This window comes from Myotis yumanensis, unplaced genomic scaffold, assembly GCF_028538775.1.
Source record: "Myotis yumanensis isolate MYYU_CA2020_CCGP unplaced genomic scaffold, mMyoYum1.0.hap1 SCAF_6, whole genome shotgun sequence".
Lineage (NCBI taxonomy): Eukaryota > Metazoa > Chordata > Mammalia > Chiroptera > Vespertilionidae > Myotis > Myotis yumanensis.
Window position 1 is genome coordinate 65,173,951 of NW_027223757.1, and position 26,448 is coordinate 65,200,398.

Genomic DNA, 26,448 nt, shown 5'->3' on the forward strand with positions numbered 1-26,448 from the left:
ATCAACTGCAAACATTTTTCAGTCACTTCCAGTGATATCACATTATCAGAGCCATATACCTGGGACTATGGACAAGTTAAAGATGAAGCAATAAAGCAATGCACAGATTATTACTAATTTATAAGATACAGAATTTTAAGCTAAGACAGAACTATGACATAAAAGCATTCAAATGACTCATACATGAAAGTAATTTTCATTTCTAACCATTTCAAAAGGCAACATTCATTCTGAAATTAGACCTCTTTGAAGATCTATTTTATATTTTCTATCCATTCCACATTCCATTTACACGATGTATATAGCACATTATGTACTATATAGTACATCATGTAAATATGAACCAGAAATGAAACGGCATAAAAGAAAAAGGTATTCTAGATTAAAAACACAACTAAAGGAACATCTTTGTGATATTACAACAGCTCAGTAAGTAAACTCAGTCCAATGCCTTGTAAGCCAGTGGTGCTTTAACCCATAAACTGTAGTGTGCAAGGTAGGGGAACATCCACCTCAGAGAAATGTTTAATTCAATAACAAAATATGACTATCTTATATATCTGCAATTTCAACTCACAAACAGAAGCACATGTCCTCCCCAAAACAAGCTACAAACCAAGAAAAAAGTTTAAAACAGGAAATAATTATTTCCAATTTTACAGTTAAATTTCTTTGCTTTTTGAAGGAATACTAGTAAACACTAAAAATTAGGTTAAATTTATGGGAGGAAATCCTTAAACATAAGAAAATACTATTATAGTGGAACCCCGGTTCTCGAACTTCATTCATTCCAGAAGGCTGTTTGAGAAGCAATTTGCTTGAAAACAATCATTTTTTCTCATTAAAAATAATGTAAATTGAATTAATCCGTTCCAGACTCCCAAATGACTCTGTTTTAACCTTACTTATATATAGTACATGTCCAATGTACTGTTCAATTTATAAACACTTCTTAAATTTATCAAACCATCCCCTAGTATCCTTAAATGAATTTTTTTTTTAATGTATACTTTTAATGATTTTAGAGAGGAAGGGAAAGGGAGAACAAATGATGAGAGAGAGTCACTGATCGGCTGCCTCCTGCACACCCCACACTGGAGATGGAGCCCACAACCAGTGCATATGCCCTGATGGGGAATCAAACCTTAACCTCCTGGGAATCATAGGTCGACACTCAACCACTGAGCCACAAGGGCGGGCCTTAAACAAAATTTTAATATATCTCGGCTTCTGAAATGCTATCACTGGTTAACTGCTTTTCATTTATCCAATCAACAACAGTTTTTCTACCTATTCAATTGCCTGTGATTATTTTGTGAACACTTTCATACCTTTAGCAACATTAGCACTCTTAGTAGTCTCTTTATGTTTTAAAATTGTGCTAATCATTTAATTTCGCCAGCAACAAAAGCAATCTCTCCTTGGTTGTCTCAGAGACTTTTTGTCATGCTAAGGTATCAGCCTGAAAGGGTTGTCAGGTAGAAAACTGAACAACTTGGTGAAGAACCGATTGTTTGAAATGGGAGACATTCGAGAAATGAAGTTTGACTCTATTACCTTTTTTCCTTTGGTGAATTAAGTACTATCAACTGATTTTTACCACAGGCCATGTCAATCTAGTCAAAACAGCAGTGAGCAAAGGATGCACTATGTGAGAACCAGGGGGTTAACCTATTAATACAGCAAATGGCCTGTTTTTATTACTTTTATACTGTATATCTTTCAGAAACTTTTAAGTCTATTCTAAGTAGTGCATTATACTTCATTAAGAATATTAACTTAGTTATACTTTCAAACCTACCTGGTAGTACCATATCTAATCTGTAAAACAACATGGAGCATTTCATTTGGTTTTTGAAGTCTAATTTTATCCTTCACACCTTAGGACACATGTAACTAGTAAAATTAACAGCCAACACTTAGTATAGTGCTTGTTTTGCACAAAATCTTAAAAAACACAAATACACACAATAAACATGCATTTGTTCAATGTTTATAATTATGCTATGAGAGAGGCACTATCAATTATCCTCATTTAAAGATGGCAAAAATAAAAGGGTACACTTGTCTAGTGTCGCAGAACTAGAGCAAAGCCTGAGGTTGTAATCCTCCTCAATTTTTACTTTAAAAGCAACACGTTCTTGTAAAAGATGCAAACCCTACAAAAATGAGTAAGAGTTCCCTACTATGGATAATGGTGATGACTGCATAATAATGTGAATTTATTTAATATCACTAGTAAAACTGGTTAAAATCTTACATTTTATGTATATTTCAGCACAAAAAAGTCCCTTACCATACCTTTTCTATGCTTGTAAACAATGTATGTACAACAATACAATACAAAAAGTTTTCTTTAAATAAAATTATGTATGTGTAGATGGGGTGGATTGCATTCTAGGATATTGCATGGACCTACAATAAGTCATTATTCAATTCTCCACTGTTGGGCATTTAGGTAGTTTACAGGCTTTCGCCATACAAAAACAGAACAGTAAACACCCACAGATCTTAATATAAGCTGACTTCCTACACTGCAAGGTAACATAACTTCTGTTCCTACCATTGCAAAGTAAACAGCTCCATTTTCACATCCCATTAAAACACCTTTAAAGAACTGACCTCCTGAAATCTCAGAAAGGCATTCTGCACAAACAACAAAATTGGGCTCTCTTTGTAACCACCTACCACAATTAGAAGAGCATCCATTAAAGTTAACTCACAATGTCAGTCCAAGGGACTCTGGAATCCTTCAGAATGAGAGGAGCATCTGCTTAGGGACAACAATCGTGTGGCCAGGCTGACACTGTGTTCAAGTGATGAGGAGAATTTTCTCATAGTTCCGAAACACTTTCTTACAGGCCTGACCAGGTTTCCCTCTCTACTGCCACGTGATAGGCACAGGTAATTCTCCTCTGCTCCCATACCTACCGCATACTTGCCCTGTGTTCTCTTTAACCCATTCTTCTACCCATATGATCCCCTCATACGATGGATTTCACCCCATCAATTTTCCTTGTTACTACAAAAGCTAAGCAGTCACAGAATTTTTGAAAAACCTTTAACCTAATTGAAAACTCAGCCTTGCAAAAATCAGTAAATACAAGTTTCCAGTGGGTTTTCCCAATGGATTTCAATGTCTGTTAATTTGACTCACTACAGTTGGCTTTCAAAATACATTCTTTAAAAAAGATAGTTTCAATTCACTTTGTTGTTTTTGATTTTCAGTATTTAAAAAGGACACTTAAAGACTTTATCATTATCATCATCATAACCATCATGTTTCCTATACACTTTTATAGAATATTTACATGTTATCATTTTTGTCTCCATGAAATATGAGAAGGGCATCTCTTTCCATTATCTCCAGTTATAGAAACCAGGGCACAAAGAGATTAAAACACTTGCTCAATGTCATAACCCTAGAGTTCAGTAGCAAAAAACCTGCACTGCAAAGTCTTCTGACCTCCGGACTAGTGAGTGCTCTTTTCCTTAAACCACATTTCATCAAAACTCAAGTACTTACAACTGACCCTAGTTAAAAATAAATCACTTAAAATTCTGAAAATAAAAACCAACCTTTAAATAGTTCATAATTATTTCTACTAAGTTAGAGAAGCAGGGACAGAAATAGTGCAGAAACCATTCAGCACCACACTCACAGTTCCTCGGCGTCTCCCCCACTCCACTCTCCTCTTACCAAGCCCAGCGTCTTCTCAGTTTACAGTGAGGGATGCAGGTGGATATGGTCATCACTGAGCTGACTGGGCTGAGAGAACCAAGTGTGGTGTATAATCAATCAGTCAACAATATTCACAAATCACTGGGAGTTCAATGCATCCTTCTGATCCAGGGTCCACTAATTTGCTGACTAATGATTAAAAGCTCAGAGGCCACAAAAGCAACAGAATACCAAGATGTTGAAAACAGTTTCTCAGATATATATATAATTTAAAAATTTAGAAATCATAAAGCTTATTCAAAGAACTTAAGTTATTCAAAAATAGCTTAAGAAAAACATTTAAGTCCGCATGGATTTCATTTGATGTGCACAAAATACACACGTGCACACACCGAAACAAATGGAAACCTCCTCCAGGGTGGGGGGAAGCTCAGACTAATCCACACAGTGCCTGCTAAGAGAGAAGTGGTTGTCTGTGCATAACATCAGAATTCCCCACAGACATGCACCTCATGTAATGTTCCTGGCTCACCTACAGACTGGTGGCAGGAGCAGCCAGCAGCAGGAGGAGGCAGCAACCCCTTTTAATCAGTATGCAGAAATAGTGGTTGGTGGACAATAAAAATAATGGGAGATCCAGAGTACAAGAAAAGCCTAAGGCAAATGGAAGAAATTTAGCTGGGACAACATCATAAAAAATGATAATGAAGCACAAAGGACCCCTTAAAAAGGCAATGAGCAAACAGAAGAAATTAGGACAATGCAGTAAAATGAAGAAGGAATTTCGATCTTCAAGGCAAGGACATCAAGCCTAGTTAGTTGCTGTGGGTAACCATTTTCTATGTTACCTTAAGATTTCATACTAGTGTTTTATCTGAACACTGAGTTAGTAGATCATTTTAAAACTGCACACATAACACAAGTTTACAAGAAAAGGTTGTGATTTGAGTTCAAGGAAAAAAGTTGTTAAAGCAATGCTGCATCTCACATGAACATACGGCATTCCCAGCATGCATTTACTGGCCTATTTCACACCGTGACACTGATAGATGCTTAAAAAGAAGGTAACATTTCAAATATGACAAAGTCATGAAGGCCAATCTCTACCACTGAGAAATCCTCAATATGGTGAATGAGACCACTGATTCTATTAACTGTGGCTATGCCGGAACTCATCTGATACCAATAATCCAAATGAATGAAAGTAAACAAAGTATTTACAACATTATTTAGTGGCTTCTTCTTGGCACATTCCAAATTCCTTTGAACAATAATTTATAAACTGACGGGAAATAAAATAACACTTTGCATTTCTATAACACACTTTTAATACTAGTACTTTGCCAGGTACTCTGATCAGACACAAAGCATCTCAGGTTAGCCATCACATTACCTTAAGAAGATTTACACAATAAGCCTAAGATTTCAACAGAAGTCTGGTCTTGCACCTGGAAAACTCAGCTGCTATAACCAGATTGAAAAGCTTCTCCTGGTGCACCAAGCACAAACAGGTGCCTCTTCCTCACCCAGGGCTAAAATAGACAGTTGCCCTACCTCTCTATGGAAGGCCTTGGGGGCAGGGGGTTGGCTTTATACCAATTGCAGCCACAGTAGTTGGCTGACCTCCCTTCTGAGGCAACAAATGACTCTGGAGCCCACAAGATGCAGCACCACTTCCATTGTAGGCCACATCACCCACATCTGGTCACTCAGACCTACTACTAAAGGCCGAAGCTGCATGCAAAGTGGCAGCCTTGCCAAGTGCCTTTAGAATGTCACTAGGGGCCCACCTTGAAAGGAACTGTGGGCTGTGAGGCTGCGTGGGCACAGGGGTGGGTCTCGGCCCATCCTCCACGTCCCCGCTCCCATTGCCGCCACTCCCACACGCTGACGGTGCCAGCCCCACTTGCACCCGCTGACAGTGCTGAGCATCTGGGGCACTACAACTGCTACGTTCCTGACTGGGATCCTTACCCGTGGCTTCCTCTCTCCTCTCCTTCAGTGACAGAGGGGATTATCTCTCTAAATCAGAATTGTGTCCTTCACAGTCCCTCTGTCCACAGCAGCCCAGGCAACTGCATGGGTTAGTCTCCTCTACCAGCCACCCCGGGGGCCAGAGCACATCTTATTCTCCTCTCCTACAGATGGGTTCCAAGTGTGCTATCACAGCACCTGACTGGAACTCCGAAGCTGTCTGCTTCCGAAACCATTTAAAGCTTCTTTTCTACTCCAGAAACCACTCAAAGCTTTTTTCCTTAATAAAATTATTACTTGGAGTTCCTTTATATTAAAACATAACTTGGTGCTTTACACAGGTGAGGCACCAAGAGCTGTGTTTACCTGGGAAGGTGCTTAACTTTCCAACCACTACTCATTCGTTCCTCCATAACATTAGATTTTACTTGGAACAAGTGGGCACAAAAAACTTCACTTACTCCTCCCTCTGACTTAGCAGCAGCAAGAAAATTACTCTCTGACTTGAAGAAAATATAATTTAAATTGGGAATTTTAGCATTATTCCAGATTTCAAGCTGAATTCTCGAAACCAATTCTCTTAACAGATCCCACTTCTTCCCTCAGCAATAACTCCATCTTCTAGTTTCCAGACTGCAACCTCATCCCCCACTTGCACACACAGCTGCATTTTTCTGGTATTTACTAGAGTTCCATGAACTCTGCTGGGGCTCAATAAATATTAATTGAATTCATCCTTTATTGAATGTCAGAGGCATTAGCTGGTCATAATCTATTTGCACAAATAATAAAAAAAAATGTCAAAGAGCAACATGAGATTTTATGTATTGCTAATCTAGTTTAAGGCAGATAAGAATATGATAAGGAAATGGATGTGATGTTTTTCATTACCGCTTTTGACTGAACATGGACATTCAGCTTTGAGCGCACCCCTGCTACAGTGAAAACTGCCAAGTCTAATTCTTCATCGGTGACTACTGAGGCGTCATTCTAAGAATGAATTTAAATGGAGACAGCAATGATGAAAGAAGGCTGCTTCCATGAGATGCAGTGGTGCTCTCCTTAATGGAAAAACTCTGTCTTCTTAAAGCTTTATAAATTTTCATGTTACTCAAAGAACCCTTTTTATTTTCTACTCCTAAAACCATTTAAAGCTTTTTCCTTAAGAAAAATATTACTTGGAGTTCCTTTATATTAAAACATAACTTGCTTTATAAGTGAAATAAACTTCCATGTGTTACCTTGTAAATTCAAATCACAAATGTCCATTTCAAGCTATAGACTGTTTTCAAGTGCTTAAATAAATATAGGTGCCTGAGAGTTAAGTGGAACTATTTGCTTTTATTTTCAATTAATCTTTCTTAATGCTAAATAGGTAATTTTAAGGCTGACTAAAATGACTGAAGTGGTCTTAAAAGACGACCTGAACCTCTGTTCTGTTCACCGCTCCTTTTCCAAGCCCCTCTGTGTAACCTGGCCGGCTTTGAAGCAGGGAAGCTCGTGTGAATTATGAGGACTAGAATTCAACATAATTATATTTAGAGCCCTGGACTTAAACTCTATTTTCAAAATTACAGTTCTTGAATATTTTAATATACTGCTTATTTTTACCACCATAGGAGATTTTTAACCCTAGGTTGTATATTTGCATGTTATATCACCTTCCTAAGAAATGAATAAAATGTTCAATTGTAATTCCTGAAACTGAAAACAATTTACCCAGTAAGAACTAAGATCAATTTTCAGAAAAGCAGTGTATGAAATTCAACTCTACCCTTCAACTGTCATTATCTTCTTTTAAATGTTAATCTTTCTCCAAACTAAAAAACATGTTTTTAATTACCTACTGCTTAAAGGCTCAAATATTACTAAAAATCACCATTTATCAAGCTATTTTAGAAGAGAAGAAAATTTTAAAAAGAGCTGACAATATTGGCAGATAAGCACAGTACAAGCAATCCTCGAATGAAAGTCTGTTTACTTACCAGGCAGACAATATATATCTATCAGCCATGAGAATAAATACAACATTAAATTAAAATGAGCCTTATTATCATCAGGTATATAAAATGAACCTAGCTAGTAGATATAGGTATAAAGTGTGATGCTTCAGTTAACCAAGACTAAATTTTCTTTACACCAGCACATTTTATAACAAGGCTATCCCAGAATTATTTTGCTAGGGGACCTCTCCTCGGCCCCCATCCCCAACACAGACTCAATTAGAGAGGGGGCGGGGGAAATGAATATATTCTTTATTTTAAATGTTGAAATGTCACCATCTACCAAGCCTTTGAAGGTTACTTTGATATCTTTTCTTTCCCCAAGGAACTCATTACTTGGATTTCCAAGAAGACAGTGCTGACAGAGACTAGCAACCTTATTAAAGACTTCCTTTTTTGTGGGAACTCAGCAAAGTAATCATAACATTTTCAAATTCAGTTAACAGTTATCTTTTAGCATACTGATAATAAAGCTATTATATTCATTTGAAGTAAAGGTTTCCATTGTTTTGTAACTATAATGGTGACTTGAACTTTTCATTACTTACCGAGTCCTAAAAGATCAACAGTCGGCTCTGCAGCTTTTTTAGGGCTGGTGCTTTTTTTAGGTTCTAATTGCTGATCTTCTTTCTTCTGTAGCTTTAAAGTAAATAATCAGATGTATTAATTTTTCTTAAACCAATCAAGCCTTTAAAACTCAATTATACAGATTTTGTATAAAGTTAGTGTAATAAAGCATATGAAGCATAGTGTAATGAAGCTTAGAACATTTATTATTGTATTAACAAAACAAACAAGTAAACATGATTATTGAGCTCACAGTGACAGACCTTACATATTAGTACCTCAAAATAGTGACTATATATATAAGCCAAGCGACCAGAATGACAGAACAACCGGAATGACTGGTTGCTATGAGGCGCACTGCGGCGGCCAACCAGCCCAATGGGGGCCCCAATCGCCCCCCCCCCCAACCTCCCACGACTCCTCTCCCAGCCAGTTCAGCCCCCAATTGTCCCCCCCCCCCCCCCCCGATCTCGGGCAGGGCTGGCTGGCTGACCTCCCACAGCCCCCCGCCCCAAGCCGGCCTGGCCCTGATCAGCCCCCATCGAGGCAGGCCAACTGGACCCCACCCATGCACGAATTTGTGCACCAGGCCTCTAGTATAAATATAATCTTAATGTAATTGTTCTTAACCATTTAACTCCTTCATGTGAAATGACACTTTTAAAAAATAACTTCTTGCCGGGGCCGGTTTGGCTCAGTGGATGGAGCGTCGGCCTGCGGACTGAAGGGTCCCGGGTTCGATTCCGGTCAAGGGCATGTGCCCGGGTTGCGGACACATCCCCGGTGGGAGATGTGCAGGAGGCAGCTGATCGATGTTTCTCTCTCATCGATGTTTCTGGTTCTCTATCCCTCTCCCTTCCTCTCTGTGAGAAATCAATAAAATATATATTTTTTTAAAAATAACTTCTTTTGACATTTATTTGCTAGCTACTGTTAATGTGCACCTGTTAGCAGAAGTGGGGCAGGCCTGGAAGTCTTTATGAGTACAGTTTACTCCCCTCACCTACACTGCTGAGCATTAGACCATTGCACCAAGGAAAGCCTAATGAAATGTTATTTGATAATGTTTTTCCTCTGAGTCTACACTATCAGTTACAATTTACATATACTATTCTTCTAATTCTCAGTAGCTCAAGTCACACTTACATATTCCAAACCATCTTTCTCTTTCATACAAAAAAATTCTATGTAGGACCAGATAAAAAAAACCCTGTATTTACTAGATAGATTCTTAACTCAAAAGTCTACCTCTCTATAACAAAGAAAATAAAACATTCACTCACTCATTCCTTTCTCAAACTATTCCTATAAGATCATTTCTTCTATAACTACCTAAAGAATTCATATTTTAGTTGAGTTCACTTTTTGTTAGCTATACAGATATATAATTTTTAAGAACACATATCTATCCATACTTTTTAATAACTACTGTCTCTGTCAGAATTATTTAAGCAATTAGCCTACCATCACAGATATCAATTCTTTAATAACCTTCTGAAATAAGAAATTATCAGCCTTAACTATATATAATTTTCAGAAGTTTAACATAATATGCTTCACACTCTATACTTTTCAATCTCCAGTATAGATAAGTTTACCTTGCTTAGCTAAATAATTTTAAAGAAAGCATCATTTATAGTAACAAAGTAATTCTTTTCAACTGAACAGTTAAGTTGCTAGAACAGCCTCTTCAGGCAACTTGTAGCATCAATCCACTTATCCCTATTCTCCATGATACAGCCATACAGAAAACATGGCATAATAAGTAGAGCATGACTCTCCCAGCAGACCACTAATTCACACCCAACCCTCAATCACTTTCTTTTGTGCTATTATATTCATGGCAGTTGAGGAACTTATTTCAGATTTTTATGTTTATCTAATTTGTTGGTATTTTGTGTATAACATGTTCAGAGGAACTGATTTTGTCATTCAATGTCTTAACTAATCTTTATTGCTTGGTCATTTAAAAATTTGAACAAAATGACATTCATGTGCCCAGTTTATAAAAATGCTGAAAGGAACAAAGTCCAGGATTGAGCCCTGAAGAATGCAGCAAACTCCTTTGATATTGGTATCAATCCAATTAACTGTATTCTCTGGGTAAAGCTGTCTATCCAGCTCACAATCCACCTAACAGTTGAATCATCAGGCACACCTGTCTACATCTTAACCAGAGGATAGCTAAGAATCTTGACCATTAAGCTTAATCTGACAGGAATTGTTCTTTGGGAACCCATGAAGGCAACCAGTAAGCAATGTTAACACTTTGAAAAAGAAGTCATTAAAAAAAAAATCCCATTTGAATTTTGCATAGAACTCATGTCAAGTTCAATGACACAATATTCAAAATCCACTTACATTTTCCGTCATAAAATTTGGAAATTTGTCTATCTCTAAACTTCGGGTTCTCATCTTATTTTGTACAGTTTCTCAAAGAATGTTGGACACCAAATCACAGATCCAGGAAGCTCAGAGAATAGCAATCAGGATAAATGCTAAAAATAAACTACACCTAGTCATATAATTTTCAAACAACAGAAAAATAAAGAAAAAATCCTGAAAGAAGCGAAAGGAGGAAAACAGTTATCTACAGAGGAGTAAATATCAGAATTAGATTTAACTTCTTAGAAACCATGCAAGAAGAACCATACAAGCATTTCAAATATTTAAAGTATTGAAAGGAAAAAACCTCACAAACCTAGCATTCTGTATCCTGCGAAATCATCTTTCAAAAGTAAAGGAAAAATAAAAACTTAGACAAGGAAAAACTGAGGGAATCTGTTGCCAGACTTGCCTTGCAAGAAATGTCGAAAGTTTTTCAGAGTGAAGGAAAATGATATATATAGGTTAGAAACTCAGAACTACATAAAGAAAGTAAGAAATTAGAGAAAGAATAAGTGAAGGTAAAATGAAATATATATTACAACAGTGCTTTCCAAACTAAAATATAAAAAAACACTATAAACATTTGAGATTTTAATATTACTATTATAATTTTAACTCTTCCTTCTCTCTTTCTTTACTATGCTTAGAACCTGGTGGTTTTATGTGTCATGATATCATCAGGTATAATGACCAAAACAAAGCCTTACCAAACACATGTACATAGTATTATATATTATGTCAACCTGTCTAATCAGACACCTTACATTATTTCAAAGTTTCCATTATAGCCAGTAAGAGACTCTCTAGAAGTCATTAGCAATTTATTACTAGGTCACAAGAAACATAGTAATTTCATAATTTCACTGCTTGCTTTAAGATGATACACTAAGTCTACAGTGAAAACAAATTCACAGAAATAACTCAATTCTCAAACACATAGGATGTTTTCTTGCATCCCCGCCCCCCCCCCCCCCACTGGCCTGGTCATCTCTTACTGCCCCCCCTGCTGGCCTGGTCACCTCCAACTGCCCGCTGGATGGCCTGGTTGCCCCTCACAGCCCCCCGACCGGCCTGGTCACTCCACGCAGCCTGCTGTTCAGTCTTTGGTCATCCCTCACTAACCTCCCTGCTGGCCTGGTCGCCCCACGCAGCCTGCTGTTCAGTTGTTTGGTTCTCCCTCATAATTCCCCTGCTGGCCTGGTCGTAGGCAGCCATCTTGTGAGGGCATGAGGGTTAATTTGCATATTACCTCTTTATTATATAGGATTAGCAAGATAACATTATATGATACTTAATATGTCTAAATTCATATATTATAGTAATGTGGTAATAAATCCATCCAAAGATATAATTTAATGTTACCACACCCACACTACAACAACAACTACCACTTATAGAGTTCACATGCACTAAACCCATGTTTTTACTTTTTACTTTTATTAGTTAACTAGAGGCCTGTTGCATGAAAAGATTTGTGCAATAGGCCTTCCCTTACCCTGGCTGCCGGCACCGGTTTTCCTCCGGCACCCAGGACCCAGGCCTTCGCTCCGGCGAGAGCCTTCACAGCCCTCGCTGCTCCAGCTGGAGCCGCCATCAAAGACCTCGCTACTCCGGCCGGAGCCGCCTTCACAGCCCTCGCTGCTCCGACCAGAGCCGCCTTCTCAGCCCTCGATGCTGCGGCCAGAGTCGCCTTCACAGCCCTTGCTGCTGCGGCTGGAGCTGCCTTCACAGCCCTCGTTGCTCCGGCCGGAGCCGCCTTCAGCCTTCGCTCCGCCGCTTCGCACCTACGTATGCAAATTAACTGCCATCTTTGTTGGCAGTTAATTTGCATATCTCGCTGATAAGCCCATGGGAGGCGTAGCGAAGGTACAATCAATTACCATGTTTGTCTATTATTAGATAGGATGATAATCTAAGAATCACACTGGCATGCAAGGATTTGGAGACTATGCTCTTTGAATTAGTGCTATATTTTTACCACGGTTACTAACTACTATCACTACTGCCTCTACTATAAATACTACTACTATTAGCTTCCCTGCCCCCATTCATTAGCTTCCAACCCAACTTGGTCTCCTTTTCTTCTAAAGAATGGAAATTCTCTCTCTTTGGTACTTAGTTGTTGCTACTTCAGAATAATGCCATGCTATTTTCCAACACTTTACTTCCAGCTTTAAATCTTCTTTTTAAACTAGAGAAAGATAGGTAACTTCAAGTTCAGTACTTCTGGTTCTGCCAGAGAAATATGGGGCCATCAGCTTAGTGATGCTAGATAGGGAGGATAGTGAGGAAAAACTGTGAAGACAACCGAACACATTATGTAAGTTATCAGACATTTTACCAACAACCAGATTATTGTGTATGAAAAATTACTGTTCAAACGTTGCAAAGTATTTCCTGTAGGGTTTGGGTAAGAATGAAAAGTCAAGTGATAAAGAAGGCTGCATTCATCATTGGATATGCACACTCACTGCTTGTTCTGAGTACACTGTTACCAACTAAAGACAACTATTAAAAACAAATTATCCCTGGCAGAGATTCAGGTCAGGAGCTGTGGGGATTTGAGTCCTGACATCACTTACAAACTGAATAATTCACACTCAGCTCCCACTTCTTCCTCTGAATAATGAGGAGGTTAGACTAGATTGCTTACATCCTTATCAGCTCTGAAACATTAAAAGAATACAAATAAAATCTTGACATGGCCCTAAATATCTCCCCTCTATAGAAATAATTGTGTGGGTATGGCTACTGTTGGGACCCATCTAGGGTTAGCATATACATTTCCAAACAAAATATACATACATCTGGAAATATACCTTTCTCCTGTCCTTTCTTCAAGAAATACTTGAGGGATTACCATGCACCAGGAACAGTGAATGACTAAGGTTAAGGGATTTTCACAATGAAGCCTTACACCCCTACTTGTAAGTCCTGACTAGTTTTTATGGAATAAAGGGTGGAAGCAGGCTTATGGAGAGACCATAGGTAGAAGACAAAAGGTTTCCTCCTCTCTTCTCTCTCTTTCTCCCAGACTAGCTTTTAATAGAAACACTTTTTTTCTGATGTCATCTTTAAACCCCCAATGTTGAATAGGATTCATTACATAAAAGATGTTCAAAAAATGTGTATTGAAATTAGAACATCTGGGCAAAAAAAGAAAATTGATGGTCCTGAAGAAAGCTAGTGCAGATGGAACCAAAACACCTTTGACCCTGGAGGCTTTTGGAAATGAACTGTATCAGGCAGGCTGGCTCCTAACTCGTCAGAGAGCAAGGAGACAGTATCAAGAAGATCAGTTTCCCAAGAGCAAATCACAATTGAATCCATTTGATCAGACTGTAAACTCTAAAGGTTAGGGATTTCTGTCAGACTTGTTCATTGTTGTATCCCAAGTGCCTAGTAGAGTTTCTGTCACATATCAGTCACTGGGACACATTTGTTAAATAATTTGGGAGTACCTTTAGGATTATGCAGATGATGTGACCTACCCAAATATGCTTATAAACTATGACCTTAAATTACCACTTTAAACTTTAATCATAAACACTGAGGTCTTTCTGGCCCAGAGTCCATATTCTTTTTACTACACCATGTTGCCATTATTTAGCATAGATGGTATGCTACATCATTCTTATGGTATTCGAAAACTTGTCCCAAAGATATAAATAGCTTGCTACTTCCCAATGGGTATTAGTTGTTTAAATTAACCCATAGCAGACATTCATAAGAAAATAATGAACACCCCATCAATGGCCTCCTTTTTAGAAAGATTAGCTCCAGCAATTACAAGATGTGTGACCCTAGGTAAAATGTCACTCTTTGAATCTTCTGTTTCTCCTTTGTATCATGACTATCTTAAAACTATCTGTTTACTGTGAGAATTAGCACACATAAAATGCTTAGTACAATTCATGGCACTTAGTAGGTATTTATTTAATCCCTTGACTTTTCTCCCTCCTTTCTTTCTCCACTTTGGCTGTAATAGTAGTACCAAGAGGTCACAGAGTATACTGGTTAAGTGCATACACTTTGAAGGCAGAATGTTCAGATTCAAATCTTGGCTTGGCTCCTCAATAGCTGTGTGATCATGAATAAATTACCAAACCTGTGTCTCTCAGGTTCTCATCAATAAATGAGGATAACAGTATCAACCTCATGGATATACAAAACATATTTAGGGTATCCCTAAAAATGTATACACACTTTACCAGCTGAAAGCTCAACTGATGTTTGTTTCTTTTCAGATGTAACCAACTGGAATTAATAATGGTATTCAAAGTGTGTTTTTGGAGACACCCTATAAAGGGTTTAGAACAGCTGGTATATATTAAGTAGCTTGAAGTAAGTGCATCAAGTAAGCACTTACTCTTTTTATTACTTTTGATGACCCATCAAATCTAATTGTTGACCCTTTCCAACTTGGCTGCAACAATCTTATTTTTTGTTTGTTAGTCCTCACTGGAGGATATTTTTCCATGGATTTTTAGAGAGAGTGGAAGTGAGTAAGGGAGGAAGGGAGAGAGAGAGGGAAAAGGGGGGGAGGGAGGGAGGGACAGAGAAAGAGAGGTGAGAGAGCACATCTTGGTTGCCTCCCATATAACCCCACACACATACACAGGGGATGGAACCTGCAACCCAGAAGGTATGTGCCCTTGACCCTTGACCAGGAATCCAACCCTCAACCCTTCAGTGTGGGTTGAAGCTCTTACTCACTGTACAACACTGGCCCGGGCTTGGCTGCAACATTCTTACGCACAGTCTTTAACTTAATAAAACTACCTTTCATCGGAGCATTTATTGAGGACATAGTTTTCTTACTTTCTATTAAAGGAAATTTCTAATCTACTGTGAGGGACTGTAAAGCCTGCATGCTTACTGAACAAAAGTCTTCCTTTTTTTCATTAAATAGGAAATGAAAGCTTTGCACATGAAGTAATTGGATTTCTTTTCTTTTTATTGCCTCACTGGCAATAAAGCTTTAAATGATTGCAAAAAAACATTTAGAAATTCCATGACAGAAAAAAAATGTTGCAATTTACTACAAGCATGTAATAGAACTTAAAATATGGTTTTCTGCCACAACTTGCACATTCTTTATTACCACAATTTACTTTAATAATAGATAAGTATTAAAAAGCTATTATAACTTCAACTGGTTCCTTTTTCTTTTAGGGTTGAGGGCATTTTAGTATACAGTTATTTAACTAACAAGTAAGGTTACTATCATCTTGTTATTGCTTTCTGTAAAACAATAATTCTTACTTTAGCTACTCAATTCTTTCTTTTTTAAACTAGGTAAAACAGTGAGAAAAAAGCAAACTGTCTTGGCTGAAAGAACTTGCATGTTGTAGTCACAACTGTTTCAAGCTATTTAAATTATTTACTCACTTAAAGATAACCTCAATTGCCAGGATATTTTGTATACTAAATTAGCACCAATTAATAAAAATCTTAGTTTCTATACCCACCAGATTCTTTTTTTAATGACAATACCAGGTTTTTTGAAAATGCAAAACGACTGTTAACTATCATACAATCTGAAGAGAATATAAATTGGTAAAATGACTATGAAAAACTCTTAGGCAAACAAACTAAAGCTAGACATATGTATTTCCTAAGCCGCAGCATTTATACCTTTAGGTATACACCCAAATAAGATATGTGAATATGCTTCTTAAAAGGCATGTACAAGGATGTTCATAGTAGCTTTATTCATCAAAGTCCTAAACCAAAAACTACTTGTGTCAACCAACTGTAGAATGGAAAAATCAAATATGCCACAGGTAAACAGGTACTTAATAAGAAAAGAACACACAAAAAACATGATTGAATCTCACAGACACAATGATTAGCAGAAGAAAGCAGAGGGGGGGAGGGGGAGCAGAAATGAAAGACATCTGTGATATTGTCAACAATAAAATAAATTATTTTCAAACATAAAAAAACAGACACGGAAATAGTAGGTGCCGTATGACTTCATTTACATAAAATTAAAAGCAGATAAAATGTATCTATATTGACAGAAATTTAAATAGTGATTAACTTTGGGAGAGGGCTGAATAGGAAGAACAAGAAAATGCTTTGAATATTAATCTGTGCATATATTTGTAAAAATTCACTGGGATATAAACTCAAGATCTATACATTATACTTCAATAAAAAGGGTAAGAAGTTTAAAAAACTAATTTAACTTCTAAAATAAAATATGAAGTTACAAAATGTCACTTTCAGATAGATATAAACTCACTATATAATTACAAATTTTTAAAATTCCCTTAATTATTCTTTAAAAAATAGGACATCTTGAGCCCTGGCTGGGTATAGCTCAGTTGGTTAGAACATCATATCGATATGCCAAGGTTGTGGGTTCCATCCCCAGTCAGGGCACATACGAGAACCCACCAATGAATGCATAAATAATAGAACAACACTTCTTTCCCTTTCTCTCTCTCTCTCCCTCCCCTCCTCAAATCAACAAATAAAAATTTTTCAAGAATGAAAAATAGAACATCTTGAAAACAGGACATCCCAACACCAATTTCAAGTGCGACCTAGAGTGACATTTTGTAACATTGGTTTTACTGAGAAAAAGGATAGAGAAGTCAAACTTTACACTCTATTAGGACTAAACCCAGCAACTATTTATTGATTACTCCCTTGAATTACAGTTAGTGGTTGTATTGATTAGCTCACTTATATGTGGTAGGTTAGCCTACTTAAAGAAGAGAGTCTTGGATTTAAGCATTCTTCTACTGTGGTGAAAATCTAGCTTCTAAATATCTATATATATAAAACCCTAATATGCAAATAGACTGAATGGCGAAACAACTGAACAACCCGTTGCTATGACATGCACTGACCATCAGGGGGCGCACGCAGAATATGGCGGGCATCAGCAGCAGGTGGCCGAGCACGTAACATGGTGGGCATCGCTGTGGCGGGACAGTGGAGCAGGTGAGCGGGGGCGCCAGACCAAGGCGAGGAGCCAGTTGCTATCATCGGGGCAAGTCTCTGGTGGTTACTGAAAATATTTTGCTCCCACACGCTGCAGTCCCACCCGGCACTCGCACCTGCTGCCAAGCTCGATCGCTTGGCGCTGTCAGGAGGTGCAAGTGGCAGCTGCCAGTCCCAATCGCCCAAGGGCTTCTCCACCTACCCCTGGCTCCTGAAGGGCCGTCAGGGCATCAGCCACCACTCACACCCACTAACGGCACTGGCCCCGCTCACATCTGCTGCTGGCGCCGGCCCCAATCGCTCCACACTGTCAGCAGGTGCAAGCGGGGCCGGCGCTGGTAGCGCATAGGAGCAGCAGCGGTGGGAGCCAGGCTGCCGGCAAACCTGGGACCAGGGGCCGCAACAGGAGGGGCAGGGCAGGGGCGCGGAGGATGGGCCAAGACCTGCCCCTGTGCCCACCGCAGCCTTGTGGTCCACAGTTCCTTTCAAGGTGCACAATTCATGCACTGAGCCCCTAGTCCAGTGGTTCTCAAACTTCCTAATGCCGCGACCCTTTAATACTATTCCTCATGTTGTGGTGACCCCCACCATAAAACTATTTTCGTTGCTACTTCATAACTGTAATTTTGCTACTGTTATGAATCGCGACCCACAGGTTGAGAACCGCTCCCCTAGTCCTATACCAGTGATGGCGAACCTTTTGAGTTCAGCGTGTCAGCATTCTGAAAAACCCTAACTTAACTCTGGTGCTGTATCACATATAGAAATTTTTTGATCTTTGCAACCATAGTAAAACAAAGATTTATATTTTTTATATTTATTTTATATATTTAAATGCCATTAAACAAAGAAAAATCAACCAAAAAAATGAGTTTACGTGTCACCTCTGACACGCATGTCATAGGTTCGCCATCACTGTCCTATACAATAAAGAGGGAATATGCTAATTGGTCCTAATGGTGTCTGAGTCATAACCAAAGGTGCACATTCACAGGAGCCGGGGGGCGGGGACGGGGGCTTGCGCCACCAGGACGTGAGGCTGCCGCTGGGGGTGGCCCACCAGCAGAAGCGCACACAGGCCATGGCACTGCCTGGCCTGGAGGGGGAGGCGTGAGGACAGGCCACAGCACCCCCCCCCACCCCCTCACAGAAGTGCACACAGACCTGTGGCACCGTCTGGCCCAGAGGGGGGCGTCAGGTTGGGAGGCAACAGCGCCCCCATCACTGCCGGGCCCAGAAGCGGGCGTCAGGACAGGGGCGGGGTCTCAGTGGAGAGCTCCCAGCATTCCTGCACTGGTGTCTGAAGGCGTGACGAGGAAGGGAGAGCACACAGGCAGTTAGGGGGTTTAGGCCAGGAGGCGAGAGCAGACAGGCAGTTAGGAGGATCAGGCCAGGACCGGGACCGGGCAGCCGAACGCAGAGAGAAGTATGGCATCCCTGAGCCACCAAAGCCTAAGAGGAGGAAGTATGGTGGCATGTCTGCCGCCTCCATAGACTTTAAGCAGCCCACAAGGGATGGTCTGGGCAGTGACAACATCGGCATTCACATGCTCCAGGCCATGGGCTGGAAAGAGGGCAGTGGCCTGGGTTGTAAGAAGCAGGGCATTGTGAAACCCATTGAGGCCCAGACACGGGTGCGGGGCTCCGGTTTGGGTGCCCGAGGCAGCTCCAATGGGGTCACCTCCGAGTCCTATAAGGAAACACTGCACAAGACAATGGTGACCCACTTTAACGAGGCTCAGTGAGGACCTGTGAGAGCTACTTCGACATCTGCTACTACCAGCCCGGGACGAGAAGAATGAAATGTCTGCTGTTCTGAGCAGGGCTCTGCACCTGTCCACCAGCCCACTCCCCAGCCAGACAGGCCCTGACCACGTCAGACTTTGAGTTGGTGACTTATTGGAAAACTGGGCTAGGATCAAGTTCTTTTTGTAATAAAAGCTGGAAAGTCCACACACACACACACACACACACACACACACACACACACACACACACACACAAAAGCAGAGTAGTTAGGGGGATCAGGCCAGGAGGGGAGAGCAGTTAGGGCCATCAGGCCAGCAGGGGAGCAGTTAGGAGTAGCAGGCAGGCAGGCAGGTGAGTGTTTAGGAGCCAGTGGTTCTAGATTGCAAGAGGGATCCCAAATTGGAGAGGGTGCAGGCCAGGCTGAGGGACCCACAACCCCATGCACGAATTTCGTGTACTGGGTCACTAGTCTATGCTAATAAAAGACAAACATGCAAATTGACCATACCTTCGCTACACCTTAAGCCACGCCCACCAGCCAATCAGAGCGACTATATGCAAATTAACCCAACCAAGATGGCAGCTGGCAGCCATGGAGCTGGAGCAAGCAGGAAGCTTGGCTGCCCCAATGATGGAGGAAGCCAAGCTTCCCGCCTGCCGCGACCAGCTCTGAGCTCCATGCCAGGCTACAAAGTTTCAATTATAGAAGGTAAATAAATCCCAGAATAAAAAAAAAAGAAAAAAAGGAGAGGCTGGGAGCTTCCGTCACCAGGGGGGCTTGGCCAGCCTGAAAACGGTCCTCAGCCCCTCACCCAGACTGGCCAGGCACCCCAGTGGGGACACCCCACCCTAAAGGGGGTGTGGCCAGCCTGCAAACAGCCATCAGCCCCTCACCCAGGCTGGCCAGGCACCCCAGCGGGACCCCCATCCTGATCTGGGACACCCTTCAGGGCAAACCAGCCAGCTCCCACCCATGCACCAGGCCTCTATCCTATATAATAAAAGGGTAATATGCAAATTGACCCTAACAGCAGAACGACTGGGAATGACTGGTCACTATGACACACACTGACCACCAGGGGGCAGATACTCAATGCAGGAGCTGCCCCCTGGTGGTCAGTGTGCTCCCACAGGGGGAACTCTGCTCAGCCACAAGTTTAAATAACATATTAAAAAACAATTTTTGAAATAGCATGACTACAAGATAAAAGATTATAACCCAGATAAGTAGAACATTAAGCTAAAAGGTAGCCAAAATATATGCCATAATTTATGTACTTTATAACATAACAATAGAATGTTCAGAAGAAAATATCTACTCAGTTTTCCTGGAAATTATATAGATTTAGGAAAGAATTAACTAAAACAAAATGTGAAAACAGGTAATGGCCAGACTATGAAGGGCTTAGCCACTTCTACTTTATTATAAGCAATTAGACTTACTAGTATCTTTTCATTTTTCCCATTGTTAAGGCCCTGCTAAATTTTGATGAATTTGGGATCCTTTTTTTTGCCTCTAGTTTTTCTGGCACTGTAATATTTTCAAATAAATGCAATAATCTAGACAAATAATTTTAAGTACCACAAAAGTGATACTCCAGAAGATGATAAAGTTTATGGCTATGGGGCCAATGCTTTCTCTATAGCTCAAGTCTATGATTCTAATCAAATTTTTCATCTAACACACTGTTCTATTTTGCCTCCAAATGCAGGTGGTTCTAATCAAGTAGGAATTAGATGAAAAGAATTGTGATTTTACAAGATAAATTTTACTTTAGATAATTTCTAATAAGGAAATGACTGATGTCAGTTTTAACTGATGTTATATTTTACCTCCCACTTAATGGCATTATCACAAATTTTTTTCCATATACATAACTATATCATTTCCTTTCAGTGTCTGAGTAAAACTGCTGAGAAATGTTTTGTGTCCACACCAAGAGAAGCCTTTCTCTCATTGGTGCTCTCCAGTGAGTCATGCAGCAGACATGCTTCTGTTCTTCTATAAAGACCCAGTTTCATGGATGTAGAATTTAAATCAGCGATTCTGGAATGAGGGCTAAATTAACTGAATAAACTGTAATTATACACAACATGATTGACCCTTACAAGAAAAAAAAAAAAAGGTTGACTAATAAAAGCAAAACACAAGAATATCTATGGCATTATTCCATTCATACATTCAAAAAATAAAGAAAAACAAATCACAGCCGAAACCGGTTTGGCTCAGTGGATAGAGCGTCGGCCTGCAGACTGAAAGGTCCCAGGTTCGATTCCGGTCAAGGGCATGTACCTGGGTTGCGGACACATCCCCAGTAGGGGATATGCAGGAGGCAGCTGATTGATGTTTCTCTCTCTCATCAATGTTTCTAACTCTCTACCTCTCTCCCTTCCTCTTTGTAAAAAATCAATTAAAATATATTTAAAAAAACAAATCACATTACTTAGAAACACATGCAGAGAAGGTGAAACTACTTCTACAATGCAAGGAAATGATTATCTCTAGGGAGAAGGGAAGTGATTTTTTTTTTATTAAAAAGAGTTATGGGAGACAGCTTCTGGGGTGCTGGCCATGTTCTATTTCCTAATTTAGGCGGTAGATAAATGGGTGGTCACTTATTATATATAAGTTGTACATATACAACTGTACGTAAAAGTTGCACACATGGCATAGCTCCTGGTATAAGCAGATGATCAATAAAGCCAACTATTATTTATGATGATATTATTCTGGCTACTACTGCTACTACAGGGTAGGACAAAAGTAGGTTTACAGTTGTTCATATGCAAAATAATACAATAATTAAAAAATACAAGAATAAACTTTCATGTACTCACAACTGTAAAACTATTTTTGCCCACCCTGTATTTTTACTGATATTACTACTAATTTCTCCTGTGTAGATTATATACACCCTCTGAAAAAAATCAGCTCAGAACATACAGAAAAAATTCCTATATGTGAAGTAAAGCTTATTTGTGCTATTTTTCTTTCAATTTCCCCTGTTATAATTTTAAATCTTTCTTTTTATACACTGTGCAGTATCTTGACCACAAAACTTTGACAGAAACTAAAGTTTTTCCCTCTGTGTGAGTATTCTCTCACAGGCTCCTACCATGAGCAGCAGCAGGAGTACTTGAAGGAAATAGCAGAATTTTGAGGAAGGGAGAAAACGTATTTAGTTAAGATGTTTAGAGGACTGCATGGAAACAATGGAATGAGTAAGCTTTAGGTAGGAGGTGGGGAAAGGAAAGGACATTTTTGGAAAAGCAATTTAAAGCAGGAAAGTTTGTTTAGGTAACAATGGACAAGTCTGACTATATGAACAATGGAGGGAGACTGCTAGGAAGACAGGTGAAGAATCAGATGATGGATGGGACTGACTGCTACATGAAGAATAGAGGAGTCTTTGGATGCTTAGTACATCTTAACTTGCTGAAAGCTTGTTTATAACTCTTTGAATGCAGAGACTCTACCAAATGACAGAGAAAGAACGAGTACATATTCACACTGTACACTTTGTAGTATGTAAATGATACCCTGATAAAGTCAATTTTTAAAATTTCAACAGGAAAATCAAGAATGCTCCCTTTACTGACAATCCCCCTACCATGTTTCCATGGTTCTATGGTGAAATGCATTCAAAGCCAAGCAGCCATAATTATTTATAAAAAATCTAATGTTCTATCTACTTCTAGTTTGTCTAGTCACATCTATCCTGCAGATCACTGCCAAATAATCTTCCAAAAGAATCCTTGTGAATTAGCTGTATCATCTGCTTTAGGCAAGTAAAAATGCTTCCACAGCCTTTCCTCCAATAAAGAATTAACCCACCTTTAAGATCTTCTACAATTTGAGCTCAATCTACTGTTTTGGTCTATTTTTTCACTATTTTCTATCATAGATATATATCTTCAAACTCCTCTAGTCCTCTTTTCCTAAACATAGTTACTTTGTATGTTTCCAGTTTCCATGCCTATCCTTCAAGGTGTTCAGTCCAAATGATATATTCCTTTGCACCTTATCTACCTACACTTCAAAATCTAGTTCAAATGCTAACCTTAAGCATGGAGTCTTTTCTGAAGGCCCTTTCAGGTATATTGGGTCTTTTTCATTCTTCAAACTTTACTGAAGTCTGTGCATATACCAGTAAGCTAAAATGCCATTCTTTATGTCATTAATAAGGGAATACTTGTCTTTGAGGAACTCACATTATCTATACCCACACATATATAACTGACTACAAATCATATAGAACAAGCTATCAATAGGACATATTTAGCACATAGTAATCGCTCAACAAATACTTGTTCAAAGAACTATTATTTGCATATTATGAATATCCCAAAACTCATCTATATATATAAAAGCCTAAGCAACCGTTACCACCAGATGACCGGATGACCAGCTGGTAGCTATGATGCGCACCGACCAACAGGGGGCAGACGCTCAATGCAGGAGCTGCCCCTGGTGGAAAGGGCATTCCCACAGCCAACCTCCCGCAGCTGGCAAACTCCCTGCAGTCCCTCCCCATGGCCAGCTGGTCGGCTGGCCCTGATGGGCCACTACTGGGACTGGGCGAGACGGCCCGGTAAGCCCCAATCACCGGCAGGCCAAGGGATCCCACTCATGCACGAATTTGTGCACCGGGCCTCTAGTTCACATATAAGTATGCAAATAAGATGGTAGTCTTTATAGATTTTTTTAAAAAAGGAAATTTTACCTTTTCAGTTGTAAGAGGTTTTGCAGGCTTTTCTGGTTCCTTTTCTCTCTTTTTCTCTTCTTTTTTTTTTTCCTTTTCTTTCTAAAACACAGCCCAAAGTTTTGCTAAGTTTACTTTTTAAAAATTGTCAGCTCTTAACACATTTTATTAGTTTGAGTTGTCATTTGAGAAAGGTACAAATTTTCAATGATGACAATATCTGGTGATACTGAAATATAAAAGTAAAGAGCAAATTCATATTCTCAATGAGGTTATATATTGATGAATAAAAAACATCTTTTCTTGGCCCTCAGAGTTAGATCAGTTGGTTAGAGTGTCATCCCGATACTGCAAGGTTGCAGGTCCAATCTGCGGTCAGGATACATAGAAGAAGCAACCAATGAATTCATAATTAGTGGAACAATAAATCAATGTCCCTCTCTCTCTCATATCAATAAAAAAAAAATTTTTTTAACAATATAATTTCTTGCCCAGCTGGTATTGCTCAGTAGTTGAGCACTGACTTATGAACCAGGAGGTCAAAGTTCAATTCTGGTCAGATAGGGGGTATGCAGGAGGCAGCCAATCAATGATTCTCTCTCATATTGTTTCTATCTCTACCTCTCCCTTCCTCTCTGAAATCAATAAAAATATATATTTCTTAAAAATATATCTTTTCTTAAAAAAACTAAAATGGAGGTGAGACTTGATATTTTAGAATTTGTGTAATTAAACAAATGAGACCTCTATTCAATAAAGTCTCACTGCATCTTTACATAAGCTTCCTAATAGCACCATAAAGTTCAAAATTGAATAAGAAAAAATAAACTAACTGATGAATACAATTCCTATCTCACAGATAAAGGCAGATTATAACATGTAAATATAAAGGGGAAAGGTACAGTACAATCACTTTTTAAGATGTCACAAAATATTTTCAGTCTATCACTACAGTATTGTGATTTTTAAAATGGCAAACACAATTATTTTCTCATGGAAAATAAAAGGTAAATATAGATACAGTATTTTGGGACCAGAGCCAGCTTACTAGTTAGTGTATTTCAACAGTCAAGGTAAACTATAATGGTATCATGATGTTCACAATTTGCAATTTCAAGATGGATGAAACAGGGATATAATATTAAAAACTTAAGGACTACAAACATGCCAAAAAGAGGAAAATGAAATAAAAATTAACATGGATAAATGTTGAGAAGATCATGTTAAGTGAAAGAAATAAAGTTAAAAACCATATGCTTTCACTCATATGTGGGATATAAAACTGAAAGCAACAAATAAACAAGAAAAACAAAAACTCATAGACACAGACAACAGTATGGTGATTACCAAAGGGAAGGGAGGTGGGGGAATAAAAAGGATTTATTATGGGGGTCAAATATATGAAAATGGTAGATTTGAGTTTGGGAGGTGAACACACTACAATATACAGATGATGTATCATAAAATTGTACACTTCAAATCTATGTAATCTTATTAACCAATACATTTAATTCAAAAAAAATCCTAAAAAAAAATAAAGATTAAACAAAGAGTATTATTCATAGGCATTACAGAGGAGAGAGATGTGTAGAAACCTAGAATTGAATGACTACTGCAACTGGGTACTGATCTAACCTTAGTTTCCTAATAGTAAACACAAAAATATAAACTGATGAACCCAGGTAAAGCAGAATAATAATCACACAAAAGTTAGTCTAAATCCCTAAAGGTTGAGTCTGCACCTGTGCCTTTAAAATGGTGTTTGACACAACCGCTTTCAACAAAAGAATTTTTGCTATTTGTAAATCAGAAAAGGTAATACTGGCAATTACTAGGCTATAACATAAGAGATATAATAAAAGTTCCCATGGGCCAGTTAATATAATAAGCACCTTATTTTCTAATTTAATTTTTATAATAACTGTCTGGAAAAAAACTCATTATTGCTTTTTTACAAACAAAGAAACAAAATCTTAGGAAAGTAAGGCACAAAGCAACACAGCTAATCAATGGTAGGGTCATGGGACAACAGAGACCAAACTCTCAAGTCTCACTACTCAGTGTCATCCAGTGGAGCATTGTTCTTTGGTATCATTCTTCCTTACAACAGCCAACACTTACTGATCCCTTATCATATGCTAAACACTACTTTGACTCACTTAATCCTAACTTTATGAGGTAAATAACAGTATCCCTGCTTTCTAAGTGTAAAATAAATGAGATGTGCAAAAATTCTTTATCTATATATCTATATATATAAAAGCCTAAATGACCATTCAACTGTTTGACTGGTAGCTATGACACACACTGACCACCAGGGGGAAGATGCTCAATGCACAGACATGGAAACATGGAACAGACTAATGAATCACAGAGGGACAAGGGGAAGGGGGAGGGCAGGAAGAGATTAACCAAAGATCTTATA

General features: G+C 38.9%; 1 protein-coding gene across 2 annotated transcripts in view; it reads right to left on the minus strand.

Moving 5' to 3' along the window:
- The window catches only part of SMAP1 (small ArfGAP 1), a 116,171-nt gene that overhangs the window by 11,584 nt on the left and 78,139 nt on the right, over positions 1-26,448 (minus strand). For both annotated transcript variants that reach the window (XM_070418298.1, XM_070418297.1), the window contains 2 exons: positions 24,045-24,125; positions 8,208-8,298 (listed from right to left, as the gene is read on the minus strand). In XM_070418298.1, coding sequence (XP_070274399.1) covers positions 8,208-8,298; positions 24,045-24,125 — 172 coding nt within the window. The remainder of the gene's footprint in view (positions 1-8,207; positions 8,299-24,044; positions 24,126-26,448) is intronic.